The sequence below is a fragment of the Colobus angolensis genome, unplaced genomic scaffold (genome assembly GCF_000951035.1).
Source record: "Colobus angolensis palliatus isolate OR3802 unplaced genomic scaffold, Cang.pa_1.0 Scaffold10, whole genome shotgun sequence".
NCBI classification, from domain to species: domain Eukaryota; kingdom Metazoa; phylum Chordata; class Mammalia; order Primates; family Cercopithecidae; genus Colobus; species Colobus angolensis.
In genome coordinates this window covers 19,755,973-19,769,618 of record NW_012110919.1, presented here as the reverse complement: position 1 = coordinate 19,769,618, position 13,646 = coordinate 19,755,973, and the positions used below count along the sequence as shown (strand labels likewise).

General features: G+C 49.8%; 2 protein-coding genes across 4 annotated transcripts in view; one reads left to right on the top strand and one right to left on the bottom strand.

Annotated features, from left to right (window-relative positions):
• Positions 1-2,647, top strand: part of SART3 (squamous cell carcinoma antigen recognized by T cells 3) — a 39,794-nt gene extending 37,147 nt beyond the window's left edge. For all 3 annotated transcript variants that reach the window (XM_011935769.1, XM_011935763.1, XM_011935758.1), the window contains 2 exons: positions 345-535; positions 1,217-2,647. In XM_011935769.1, coding sequence (XP_011791159.1) covers positions 345-535; positions 1,217-1,394 — 369 coding nt within the window. In that variant the 3' untranslated portion in view covers positions 1,395-2,647. The remainder of the gene's footprint in view (positions 1-344; positions 536-1,216) is intronic.
• Positions 2,648-3,960: 1,313 nt separating this feature from the next.
• On the bottom strand, positions 3,961-9,964 carry FICD (FIC domain containing). Its single transcript, XM_011935780.1, has 3 exons — positions 9,787-9,964; positions 7,881-8,239; positions 3,961-6,754 (listed from the first exon to the last, which is right to left on the bottom strand). Exons 2-3 carry the CDS (start codon positions 8,179-8,181, stop codon positions 5,673-5,675), a joined length of 1,383 nt encoding a protein of 460 aa, XP_011791170.1. The 5' UTR covers positions 8,182-8,239; positions 9,787-9,964; the 3' UTR covers positions 3,961-5,672.
• Positions 9,965-13,646: the final 3,682 nt, after the last annotated feature.

Sequence of the window (13,646 nt, the reverse complement as noted above, 5' to 3'; positions counted from 1 at the left end):
TGGCCCTGTGTCCCATCCACCTCTTGGTTTATTTGCTGGATTTATACTGGTCCGTCTGTCTGTTTCCTTCTTTCTTTCTACTTCTGCAGCACGTACAAGGTGTACTGAACTTGGAACGGTTATCTGAAGTTACAGTGCATAGCAACAGTTGGGAAGGAGAGTAGGGTGGGGAAATAAGCCTGTAGACAGAGGATGCAGTGGTGGGGAAGGTAACCTGTTGGTTGGTCATTTGCTGTGGCCTGGTCTGCTGGTCTCCGGGAGGAAGCCCAGTGCCTGCCCTGCGGGAGGAGGTTGCGTCCCTGGTCTGTGGGATCTGACTTAGTTCTGAATCTTGCCTCTTCCAGGGCCTGGCCTATGTGGAATATGAAAATGAATCCCAGGCGTCGCAGGCTGTGATGAAGATGGACGGCATGACTATCAAAGAGAACGTCATCAAAGTGGCAATCAGCAACCCTCCTCAGAGGAAGGTTCCAGAGAAGCCAGAGACCAGGAAGGCAGCAGGTGGCCCCATGCTTTTGCTACAGACATACGGAGCGTAAGTACTTGCATGGTAGACTAGTGCGAACTTCGTCCTGCCTGGCAGCAGTTCATGGACCATAGGGAGATTAACCCGGGATGAATTAGTTTCCTGTTAGGACAGAAAAGCCAAGACGCGCTATTCCTTGTGGTAATCACTGTGGTTCCACTGGAGCAAGGTGTCCAGAGCAGGATGCAAGCCTAGGCAGTGACCTCTGCCTGGTACTGGCCAATTTACACTTGTCATTTATTTCAGACAAAACTAAAGGCAGTGATTATTTTCAAGTCCCCTTTGCCAGTTGGAGCTGTGTTTAAAATGAAATCTTATACCCACGTGTGTGCCAGTCTACAGCCCTAGCTATATGATCCACATAAGCTGTGCTTTTCGCCTGCCAGGGATGAGGAGGAGATAGCAGAATTGCCGGGTGACTGGCGAGGTCTGAGAGGTGAAAGTCACACTGATCCCCTCTGAGTGCGACTGGTGCTCAGGGTTGATCTTTGCCAAAACTAAACAAGGCCAAGTCTGTTGAAGCAGTTTTTACTTAATAGCCAGAATTAAGGAGGCAGGGATTATCTCATCCTTTTTTCCCCCCCTTTTAGCTTCTGGTTATATTTAAAACTATCTTGGCTTATTTTCACAAATAAATGAGGGGCCACAAATTGTTGCTTCAAAAGGTCCATTCAGTGTTTGCTCTTCTAGGAGGGGGAAGGGAAGGACGCAGCTGTCTCTACTGCCCCGTGCCCTGCAGCGCCCAAGTGCTACAGCTCCTCAGGCCGAGAATGGCCCTGCCGCGGCTCCTGCAGTTGCCGCCCCAGCGGCCACCGAGGCACCCAAGATGTCCAATGCCGATTTTGCCAAGCTGTTTCTGAGAAAGTGAACGGGACTCTGGGAGACAGGAAATGCCTTACTTCACTCTGGCCCGGCGGACCTCCCACCACCCAGCAGTGCACTGGGGATGGACAGGTCTGGTGTGCTGCCCGCTCGCAACCACAGATGGCTCCTCTGCTTTAGACAGAAAGGGGGAAGGGGTTCTAAGTCAAGAGCCTTTCAGTGCTCCCTCATATTGAGGGCAGTGGCAGAAAAGTGACCACTCTGCAGGCTCCCTGGGCCCAGGATGTGGTGTCCCAAGATACTTTTGTATCTGAAAGACTGAGGCACAGAAGCGAAACGAGAACACGGTTTTTGAGACGCAGTTGTCCAAATGTTTCTGGCCAGCTCCGGCCCCTTTTTGTATGACACTTCTCTTCTACCCTGCACAGCACACGTGCCCATCATTCTTTTAATTTTAAAAGATGAAATGGCAGATGCTAGTAATTCACCAGAATGGCCTATTATGGGGGTGGGTCTGAGGGAAGTCATCTATAAAACATTTGCTGGATTTTTGTTCAAGGGGGCTGTGCATTTTTATAGTATGTATTTGTAAATGACATGTCAGCCATTGTTTCATGTTTCCTAAAAGCAGAATATTTGCAACATTTGTTTTGTATAGGAATTATTTGTGCCACCTGCTGTGGACTGTTTTCTTTGCCTAGTGACTAGTGACCTATGTTGTCTAAACATGAGTTCAGCCCTTTGGTTTTGTTTAATACCATGTCAAATGCAAACTTCAATTCTCCCCATTTAGCTTTATTAAACTGAAGTTCTCTTCAAAACTTCTTGCTGAATGGTACTCAGATGTGCATTCACATACAGATGTGTTTTGAAGTGAGTGTACCTTGCTTTACCTAATAGATGTGTAAATAGAACTTCTGTAAGTCAAATCCCATTGTCACTTTGATTTAAATTATTTCAGCTGTGATGTGTCTTCAGTTTTTATACAATTCAGTTTATAGCAGTTTGACACTGGAGCTTTTGAGCTTTTTTACCTCACATCTTTTATCAAATATTTATTGCTTTGAAAACAGCATTGCCAGTTCAGTAGGGGAAGCTTACTTTATTAAGACACTCTGGAGAAAGACGTCAGGGAATCCTTGTGTGTGTCATGGGAGTCAACTCCTCATTTATCTGTTGTGTAAGTTTAAGTTTTTGTGCATCAGTCGGGCTTTTCTATATTTTTTTAACTTAACATTTTTTAATATAACCGATTAAAAAGTAGACAGAACAGTAAAATAAACTCCTGTGTGCCTACCATTCAGCTTCCAGCATTCCTCAACTCCTAGCCCCTTTTCCTTTATGTCTGTCTCCCCTCCACCTTCTGTTATATTGAGGCATGTTCCAGATGTCATTGTGCTCATCCAGTAATGTTGTGGCAGGTGTCTCAGGACTGAAAGGCTTTCACTCCTAGAAACATTAGTGGTAATCCCTTAATGTCAACTGTCCACTCAAATTTCCACCTTCCTATAAATATCAGCTCTCCTCCCTGTAAGTTATTGGTTCGTAAGCCTCTTACATCTTTTAAAATGTAGGTTCCCCTCTGTCTCTTTTTTACACAAAACAAACTTTTTACTAGACATCTGAATTAAATTCAAGCGCTGGCTGTTGACAGCAGCAAGAACCTTTGCTGTCCCACGTGTTCCTCCTGCAGTGTTCTCTGTGATGCTGTTTGGAAGGCTGTTCAGCTGGTGAGATGATTTGGGTAGCTCAGAGGGAGCCCTCATGGTTGGGGACCTGACACATGAAGAGCCGTTAATACCACTATGGGTGAGTGTGGCCTTACTTTTCGCTGCTTCACATTAATGGTTTGGCTTTCTTGCCTGCAGCCAATATTCTGACCTTAATGTCATACTTGCAGGTGTCAACCCAGGCTTGTTCCAGGGGCAAACCTTTTCAGGCTTGAGCAGGATCCAATTTAGGTTCGGGGTGTTGACTGTTCTAGAAATGGATTTCCGGCCGGGCGCGGTGGCTCAAGCCTGTAATCCCAGCACTTTGGGAGGCCGAGACGGGCGGATCATGAGGTCAGGAGATCGAGACCATCCTGGCTAACACGGTGAAACCCCGTCTCTACTAAAAATACAAAAAAAAAAAAAAACCTAGCCGGGCGAGGTGGCGGGCGCCTGTAGTCCCAGCTACTCGGGAGGCTGAGGCAGGAGAATGGTGTAAAACCCGGGAGGCGGAGCTTGCAGTGAGCTGAGATCCGGCCACTGCATTCCAGCCCGGGTGACAGAGCAAGACTCCATCTCAAAAAAAAAAAGAAATGGATTTCCAGGACCACATGAGTGGGTTTGTGTTTTCTGCAGAAAATTCAGAACTGATGGTAAATAGAAACGTGAAAAACTGCTCCAGTTACTTGAGTCTTAGTAAAAAAAAAAAAATCAGTAATTTGTCCTTATCCACCTAGGTAGGCGGTTTATCCATCTTCTGGCTCGCTTGCCCATGGAAATCACCATCTTGGATCTGTTGCTCTCCCAGAACAGTATTATGAATAGGGCCGAAGGTCAGAATACCCCCATTGCCCTTATGACAGATGGGAACATCTCCCAAATAAGACAGCAAAGTCTCAGGCATTCATGTAATAAAATAACTTTATTAGAATCAGGAATTTGTTAAAATAATATCCTTCACATATAGCTAAAGTGCAAATTCTCTTGCTCTATAGTAGAAGCAAACATCTGTCAGACCTCCTTGGTGTGCTTATAAAACCAAGACGAGAAGAGTTTAAGAAGTACCTCTTGCAGCATAAGAGTATGAAAACATATTTTATAGAGGTTTGAATAATTATCATTTGGAGCCATTTCATATATCTTTTCACTTATTTTTCTTAACCTTTCAAAAACTACTCTGAATATGCTATTTATACAACTGAATAACTGTATAAACTACATTAGAGCAATGGCCTCATTACTGTCAGGAATGGAATTCCCAAATCAAAGAGACAACACTGCGTATTCGCCATCACTCACACGCTGACAAAGTGCAGTACAGTGTTAGACATCACGGGCTCCGTCACTGGGAAAGGGACCCAGTGACTTCCACCACTCTGACTCTAAATAGCAGCAGTCATATTGGCACCTGTGCCATATGATTGAAAGAGAAGATCCTACTTCCATTGGATGACAGCTTGGAAACTCGGCCATATTACATAGAGCACTGCATCATTTCACAAGTTGTGAGAAAAATAAGGCCACTCTGAGGCAATCTCTTCTGCCTCCCCACGGGGGACGGGACATGGGACAGTGCAAAGGCTGTGGAAGGTGGGGGTCCAGGCAGTAAGTAGATGAAACTCCAGGACCAGAGGGATGCAGCCTGGCCATGGCTGAAGGTTTTTCTCCATTCAGTAGAAACTGGTGCTCTTAAATTCATTATCAAAAATGCTTATTTGGTGTCCACGTGGCACTTGTTTTCTCAGATAGGTTAACATCTACCTACAGAAAACTCAGAGGGGTGAGGGCAATGCCTACTAGCATAACACCTGGCTGGCAGCATGATACAGGTGGAATGACAAGCCCAGAGAACTTTTAGACGAAAACATCTGGCCCGAGTTACTACAAATGAAGTGTGAGAGAAACACCAATACACAAAGAAAACCAAACTGCCCACCCCCCATGTTTCCCCCTCCAACATACAGCTCTTTATGGCTACCCCCTATTCTTAATTAGAAAAATAGTCTCGATATGGAAAAAAACAGCCGCTGGCACTAAAGTTTGCAAACTATGGCTCAAAAAGTTCCTGGAGGCAAGGAATGTCGGCATTCATTTTCTATGAAGTTTGCTTGGAAGTTAGTCACCACTAATCTAAACCTCGAGAAAGTGAGCTTTCAACCATTTCTCTCAGCTGCGACTTGGGTCTGACTTCCCAGTTGCAGTCACAGAACCTCTCAGCCCGTTTCAGAGAAGTACTTGGAGGCGTTATATCAGTGGCTCTGGGCCCTGTCCCACACCTGGCCGCTCCTCCCCCTTAGTGCAAATTCTGCTCCAGAACCTGTGTTCTGATCACATGGTGGCACTGTTGCCCCTAAAGCACGGCCACCAGCAAGACACAGCAGACACCACACAACACTGACTAGCTTGCTCCAAAGAAGAAAATAAATAGCTTGCTTGAATTATAAGTTATTTTAGAGACAAGGCTTCATAACTTAGTGTGTGTTTTTTTTAAACTAAACATTTGGAGGTAAAGAATGTTTCTCCTTTTGCTTTGGGAAGTGACTAGGTTTCTAGAAATGCTGTTTCTTTTTTTTCCCCCGAACCTCAGGACATCCTTTGTCACTGAGGAAGGATTTCTAGGGTGAGGGCTTCACAGGAAGCGTCTCCTTGAACCCAGAGTGGTTGGGTTGGGCTTCTGGCAGTGCCACCGAGTACTCAGTTGTGGCAAAAAGCAGCGTGTCCAGGGTCGTCTCAGTACACTTGGCGATGAAGCGAATGAAAGGCCTCACGTCGCCCTCGTTGGCAGCTTCCAGCACGTGGTAGTACTCAGACCGCTGCTCCTTGCGGATGGTGATGGGCGGGTAGCCCGCCTGCATGAGGATGAGGTTCATGAGCAGGCGGGAGGTCCTCCCATTGCCGTCAATGAAAGGGTGGATGTAAACGAGTTTATAATGGGCTAAGGCTGCAAACTCCACCGGGTGCAGGTTCATGGCATCCTCAGAGTTGAGCCACTGTACAAACTCCTGCATCTGCTTTTCCACATCCTGCGGATGGGGAGGGATGTGGTGTCCGACCAGGACCTGTGTCGTCCGAAACCTGCCGGCTTCCACGGGGTCCACGTAGCCCAGCACCCGCCTGTGGATCTCCAGCACGTCGCTGATGGTGACGGAACCAATGCGCGAAACCAGGGTTGTGTTGATGTACTTCATGGCCGCATGCATGCCGATGACCTCGTTCTGCTCCTCCAGGCTCTTCCCGGGCACGGCGTAGCGGGTCTCCAGGATGTGCCTGATTTCTGAGAGAGTGAGGGTGTTGCCCTCGATGGCCACTGTGTGGTAGATGTGATGGTAGTAGGTCTCCTCCATGACCCTGCGCAGAGCCGAGTTTCCCTTGGGGATGGACATGATCTTCTTCACTTTGCTGTCGATGATGCTGAAATACCTCTGGTCGATCTCCTCCACGAGTGGGAGCGTCCGATCACGGCTGACCAGCGCTTTCTCATGGTAGGGCGAGATGGTCAATGCTCTGGTGTACAAATAGTCCGCCTGGATGATGTCCTTGTCTTCTTCTGAGAAGATGCCAAACTCGGTAAGCGCGTCCACAAAGTCTGGATCCATCTTGAGGGCGTGCATGAAGAGCTTTTGGGCTTTTTCCCGCTTGCCCTGGCGCTTCATCTCCAGGGCCTGGTTCAGGGCAGCTCTGGCTTCCAACTTACCTGCTGGAAGAGAGTCAAAGAAGTGATGTGAGGGAGGCTAGGGGGCAGAGGACATTCAGGGGGGCTGTCACCTGTGCTGGTCTCTACGGAAAGCCATGATGACCAGCCTGGTTCCCTGGCCTTGGGGGGCTTCTTCCAGCTGCATCGTGTGTACTCACCGTGCCCAGTACCACTGATCCCCCAGCCGTGTGGTGGTACACCAGTCACTGTCCGTGCGTCCCCAGAGCCACACTCTGTATTCAGGGAGGCACCTCCTTGGCTTCCTAGCCTCCTGCCTTCTGGACATAGAAAGTTCTAGGCATTTACTCTGCCTGGGCCCTCTCTGCTGGGCCTTTCCCATTGGCCACAGCTCCCAGTGTAGGCCCTCTCCTACATCTCCAGCTCGTCCTGTGCTGGTGACACAGGTTCCTGCTCCTGCAGGCCCGAAGGTGTTAACAACTCCCCACTCTCCTAGACGCTGGGGGCTTCACCACCGCAGGACTGTTCTTTCACTCTTTTAACCCAGTGGTTTGATTGTGCGCCCCAGGGGACATTTGGTGATGTCTGGAGACCTGGTTAGTTGTCATAACTGGGGTGGTGGTAGGAGTGCTACAGGCATCTCACGGGGAGAGGCCAGGGATGCCACTATCATCTGACAATGCACATTCAGTCCCCACCACAGAACTGGTGGAGGTGGGGAGCCTGCTCTAGCCATAGCCTTCCTGTCCTGGCCCCTCTCGGCCACCTGAGGATCAGCTCCACACATTCAACTTCCTTTAGTTCCTCGAATGCCCCCAGGCTCTCTTATGACAGTTATGTCAGTTATGACAACCTCTGGTCTCTGCCTGGAGCCCTTTTCCTTGGATGCCCTTCTCCTTGGATGACTCCTACTTAACAACTGGGTCCCAGCTCAGGTGTCACTTCCTCCAGGGAGCCTTCCTGGTATGCTCCTACAGCCCTTTGTGCTTCCCCATCACCACACTTGTGACACTGTCTCAGTCACATCACCTTGTCTATACTAGGAGCCCAGGGCTGACTTGTTCACAATACCCCGATGCCCTACACACAGGACCCTGCATACAGGACACGGCACACATTCTATGTCTGTCTGCTCAGTTAAATATTGAGGAAGACAGCCAGTCACTCTTACCTGGAGAGGCCTTGGTCTTGGCCACCAGCAGCGTCACGCCCCTGGAGGTGATGCTGAGCTCCGTGGATGGGCTGCTGCACTTGGTGGCGGCATGCTGTGCCCTGTCCAGTTTGCTCCTGAGCAGGTAGAAGCCTTTGAGCACAGCCAAGCACTGCTCCTCCACAGCCCCCAGTGGCAGCAGCAGGGCCAGCAGGGACCCCAGCACCATGCTCAGCAGCGTCACCCAGAGGAAGCGGCCCCAGACCGAGACCCATTTCGGTTCAGTCACCGCCATCACTGAAGCCATCGGCGTAAGCATCATCTGGACTCAGGAGAGGGCCCTTTGCGCATGTCCACAGGCAACTGAGAGAGAGCAGGATCTGCAAGGAGCCAAGAGTCGCAGGAGAAACAGACATGTTCAGGACACGGCTGTGACTTCAGCCAGGAAGATGGGTTTGGAGACTTCTGCTTTTAGCTCACTAGAGAGAGGGGGTGGGGGCAAGTCAAGGAGTGGATCTCACTAGAGGAGGGACCAGCCTAGAAGGACTGGTGCCACCTCCTGAGCAGTGTGCCTGTGAAAATAACACTGCTGTGGTCCAACAATTATTGAGCACTTGCCATAATCCAGGCCCTGTGCTAAGCAACAAATGCCTCCCACGGGTCATAGTCTTCAATGACTTGAGCTGATGTTTTCATCCCACTCTCCAGGTGAGGGAACTGAGGTTCAGAGAGGTGAAGTCCATTGCCCAAAGTCTCGCCGGGAGCAAGTGACAGCTGTAGGACTTGGAACTCAGGAACCCCACGGCTCTAACATGTTCCCCCTTTCCATACACCCCTGTGGCTTCTGACTACAGACACTGGATTTGTGGACATATGTCAAACATTTGGGACACAGATGACTGACAGGCACACATGCAGATCAGCCACAGCAGTTCTGACGCCCAATCTTTGATAAGCATAACTGTTGGGTTGGCCTCATCTATTGCCCTCACCCTGATATTCAGCCACAGCTCCCACAGTGCCCTTCTCCTCTCTGGCCTTCCGTTTCCGGCCTGTCCAGAAGGGACCCCACCAGGAGGAGCAGCAGTTCGAGCATCTCAAAAGGAACTCAGGCTGCGGGCCACAGTGCTTGGCCTCAGTGACAACAGGGCTTGTATGTACTTGGGGCTGGCAGTGGGAGTGGTGGGGGCCAGGTATGCAAACACTATGCTAACAATAAGCACTTATTAAGCAACTATGGTGTGCTAGGTGCTGAGCTGTGTACTGATCACACATTGCCTCATTTCACCCTCATGCCACCCTATGAAGGAAGAGCTACCCCAGTTCTATTTTACAGACAAGGGAAACCAAGTCACAGAGAGCATAAGTTAAATTCCAGAAGGCCCACAGGAGGTCAACAGAGGCATCTGGAAGGAAACAGCAGGGCCTCTGAGCCCGGTCCCCGGGTCTCAATTTCTACCTTATTACTAAGCAGGGCCTGTGCACCTGCTCTGGGCTGGTACTGACCCGGGAATGACTGATGGATCAGGGGGTTAGGAGTCTTATGTGGATGGAGCCTGGCCCTTTGCCACAGAACATGTGAAATGGCTTGGGATGAGCTTTAACAGGGGTGCGCCTGGAGTGCTGCGCGGGTCCAGGGGTCTGGGCGGGCTTCCCGAGGGGACAGGCTCCTGGACGGGGCGGTACAGGCAAGGGGCAGTTCGCCGGTGCCAGGGGTGTGTGCGGGGAAGAAGTGCGTTCCGGGAGGCGCGAATCTCTCCCCACACTTCCCAAGGGGAACTGAGGCCAGGAGAGGAGAGGGGGCCGGTCTAAGTCCGCTCCAAGACTGCAGAGCCTCCCCTTCCTGAACCCCGCCCAGAGCTCGCGGCCCCGCCGCACCCTTCCCAGCTCCGTCCTCTCGAGCCCCTCGGGCTTGCCCCCTTCTCACCGCGCGCGACTGTCAGAATCCCAACCGCCTTCCCCGCGCTCCCAGCTCCGAGGCTGCCGGCTCCCGGGTCCTCCTTCTCCGCGGGCCTCTGGCCCCGCCCTCGGCGACTCGCCATTGAACCGCCCGCAGCCCTCGTCTCGGCGGATTGGCTTTCTCCACTTGTCCTTCCCTCGCATTTCCGGGTTCCCGCGTCCGCGTCGGCTTCCCCGGGAAAGACGCGCCGTGGGCCACTCCCATTGGTTGTCGCTTGCGTTTGTCCCGTTCATGTAGCAGCCAATAAGCAGCGGGAGGGGCGGGGCCTAGGCCACAGACTGTAGGAGCAGGTGCTGGAAACCCGACGCGCGTGGGGATTTGCGGCACGCTAGGTGGCGGGCCCGGAAATTTTAAGTTCCACGGGGGTCCCTTCCTCGGGTCTCCTCGTCCCGGATCATGTGCCTCATTTTTCCCGGGTGTGAAATGAAGAAGCAGATGCTTTCCACCCCTACACCCTGTTAGCCTCTTTGCGCAGCCCCTGTTCTTAGCCTCCACCCCGTGCTGAATTTACCGCCTTCTTCTAATTTTCTCTTTCCGTCTCTGTGTCTTTTCCTCCCTGACTTAAACAACTTTTGTTTTCTTTTAAAATACAGGGTCTCGTTACGTCGCCCAGGCTGGAGTGCAGTGGAGCAATTGCAGCTCACTGCAGCCTCCACCTCCTGGGCTCAAGCAATCCTCCCACCTCAGCCTCCCAAGTAGCTGGGACTACAAGTGCGTGCTACCACGCCCGGCGAATTTTATTTTTCTTTCTTTCTTTTTTTTTTTTTTGAGACGTAGTCATTCTGTTGCCCAGGCTGGAGGGAAGTAGCACGATCTCGGCCCACTGCACCCTCCGCCTCCCGGGTTCAAGCGATTCTCCTGCCTCAGCCTCCCGAGTAGCTGGGATTACAGGCGCACATCACCACGCCTGGCTAATTTTTGTATTTTCAGTAGAGACGGAGTTTCACCATGTTGGCCAGGCTGGTCTTGAACTCCTGACCTCAGAAGATTTGCCTGCCTCGTCCTCCAAAGTGCTGGGATTACAGGAGTGAGGCACTGCGCCCGACCTATTTCTGATTTTTTATTTTCTTTAGAGACAGGGTCTGGCTGTGTCACCAGGGCTGGTCTCGAACTCTTGACCTCAAGCTCTCCCTCCACCTTGGCTTCCCAAAGGCTAAGATTACAGGCACGAGCCACCCCCTCGGTCCTCCCTGAATTTTTAATTTGTATCCTCTCCAGAAGGATCTGGCTAGTTCTTTTGGCTTCCCATAGAGAATTTTTTTCCTTGAAGCAGAGAATGGAAACCTCCATCTTAATCCACAAATACTGAAATTAAACATCTAGTGAGGTGCCCCAGAAACGCTAAGTATTTAGAAATTAGCAGTTCAGATTCTGGGGAGTCAGAGAGACCTGAGCTCAAATTCAGACTTTGCCATTTACTCTCTCTGTCACTTTGGGCATGTTACTCCTAGCCTCACTTTCCCCACTTGTAAAATGGGGACAAATAGCCTACCTTGCTTTTGGCATCCAGTTCAGGATTTGCAGAAGGCTTGATGCTTCAAGATCTGACCTCCTCTGTGACAGGTACTGCTCTTGGAGGCAGGGCTAGGTGATGGTTGTGGGTGTCACTGTTAGGAGTCACACAGCCCTGGGTTCAAATCCCAGTTCTGCCACTTGCAAACTGAATCACATTTAGCAAGTGACTTGATCTACTTGATCATCTGTCTAGGCTTTTCTGTAAACTGCACACAATGTGATGATATTACCACTTCACAGGGTTTTATGTGAGGGTGAAATACATCTGGCACAGAGCAAACTATGTATGTATGTATGTATGTATGTATCTATCAATCTATCACCTATCTATCTTTTTTGAAATAGGATCTCACTGTGTTGCCCAGGCTTGAGTGCAGTGGTATGATCTTGCTCACTGCAACCTCCATGTCCTGGGTTTAAGTGATCCTCCCATCTCAGCCTCCCTAGTAGCTGGGACTACAGGCACACGCAGGCTAATTTGTTTTTTTTTTTTTTTTTGAGCCAGAGTCTTGCTCTGTCACCCAGGCTGGAGTGCAGTGGTTTGATCTTGGCTCACTGCAATCTCCACCTTCTGGATTCAAGCGATTCTTCTGCCTCAGTAGCAGGGATTACAGGCGTGTGCCACCGCATCCAGCTAATTTTTTTGTATTTTAATAGACATGTGGTTTCGTTATGTTGGCCAGGCTGGTCTTCAACTCCTGACCTCAAGTGATCTGCCTGCCTTGGCCTCCCAAAGTGCTGGAATTACAGGCTTGAGCCACCGTGCCTGACCAGAAGATCCATAGTTTTTAAGGAACAAAATCAGGGTGGTGATTATTTTGGTGGCTTCTCGTTTTTAATCTTTTCAACAAAGGTCATGAACATTTTTCTCTTGGAGTCCTCTGAATTGCACTTCCTGATGGCCCAAGTATGTCATTGTAAAAACCTTCCCCAGAGGAGGGCCTGGTAGTGACTGTTGGTATGTTAGAAAACAGTGAAGCTCTGGGATCAGACAGATGTGCATTGAAATGCAAGGCCCGTTGCTTGCTAGCTGGGTGACCTTGAACAAGTCACTTATCCTCACTGAGCCGGGTATTATGAGACTTGTCAACCCCTGTCCACACCCAGGTATAAAGCAATGTAATCGTCTGCTTCTGAAGGCACCCTCCTCTCTTTGTTAGCTCTTTAATTAGCTTAGGCTACGAGTAGTAAATCCAGAAGCTATGCAGGAACTGCTAATGAGTGAAACTTACTGACCATGAGACAATAGGGAGAGGTGGGGAGTGTGGCAGATTTGAGAGCACATACCTTATCTAAAGTGGGCAGCAGCTTCTCAGCTGGAACCCATATTTATTAGCTGAGATGCAGTCTAAAAGTGGACGGAGTTTTCAATTTTTCAAAAGAAATGTGAGGCCTAGATTTTTTAAGCAGTATCTCCAGATTTTAAGGCAATTGGCATGGCTGCCGGCTGGCTTTCCAGGGCCGCCAGATTGCAACCCCTTTGTAGAGGTTAGTGGAAGATGGCAGGGGAAAACAGGAAGACTCAAAAGGATTATTACAGCAAAATGATCCCATTACTGTGTTTGGCCACCAGGGGGCAGTAATTCACCAGACATCACTTCCCCCCTTCAATCTCCTTGTCAGGAGTTTACACTCAATTTTAACTCTTGACTTTGTCTGCATTCAGCTGTGTTGAATGCACAAAGTATGGTCCCTGAAGCGATATTGAAAAGTTGGCTTTCTCCATCTTAAGCCTTCTGTATTAGGTGAAAATTGCCTCCCCGTGGCCCACGGAGGAGTTTTCTAAACGCTTACCTTGACATATGACAAAGAACCCAGAAAGTCGCTGCATGGGAAATGTGTCCATTATCCAAAACAAAACAAGACAAAAAACCCTTCTGCATGTTTAAGGAACAGCAGTCAAGCGCTTCTTGCTGGTAGAGTCGGATTCTATTGCTTAGGAAAAACAAAACTCCCCGGCTTGAGGCTACATGGCATTGAGTTGGCTGCAGAATGACTCGACGTCATTAAAAAGAACATACACCACACCTGTTCTTGCTTCTTCACTTCTACCCCTGTTTTTTTTTCCTCTTTCTAACTTAATGCTGTGGCTGAAAAAGAGAGCCCAGCAGCCCTTCTCCCTGCTACTGATTAATCCTCCTTTTAAGACATACCTGGTGGGGGCTGGGCATGGTGGCTCACTCCTGTAATCCCAGGATTTTGGGAGGCCGAGGCGGGCGGATCACGAGGTCAGGAGATGGAGACCATCCTGGCTAACACGGTGAAACCCCGTCTCTACTAAAAATACAAAACATTAGCCGGGCGTGGTGACG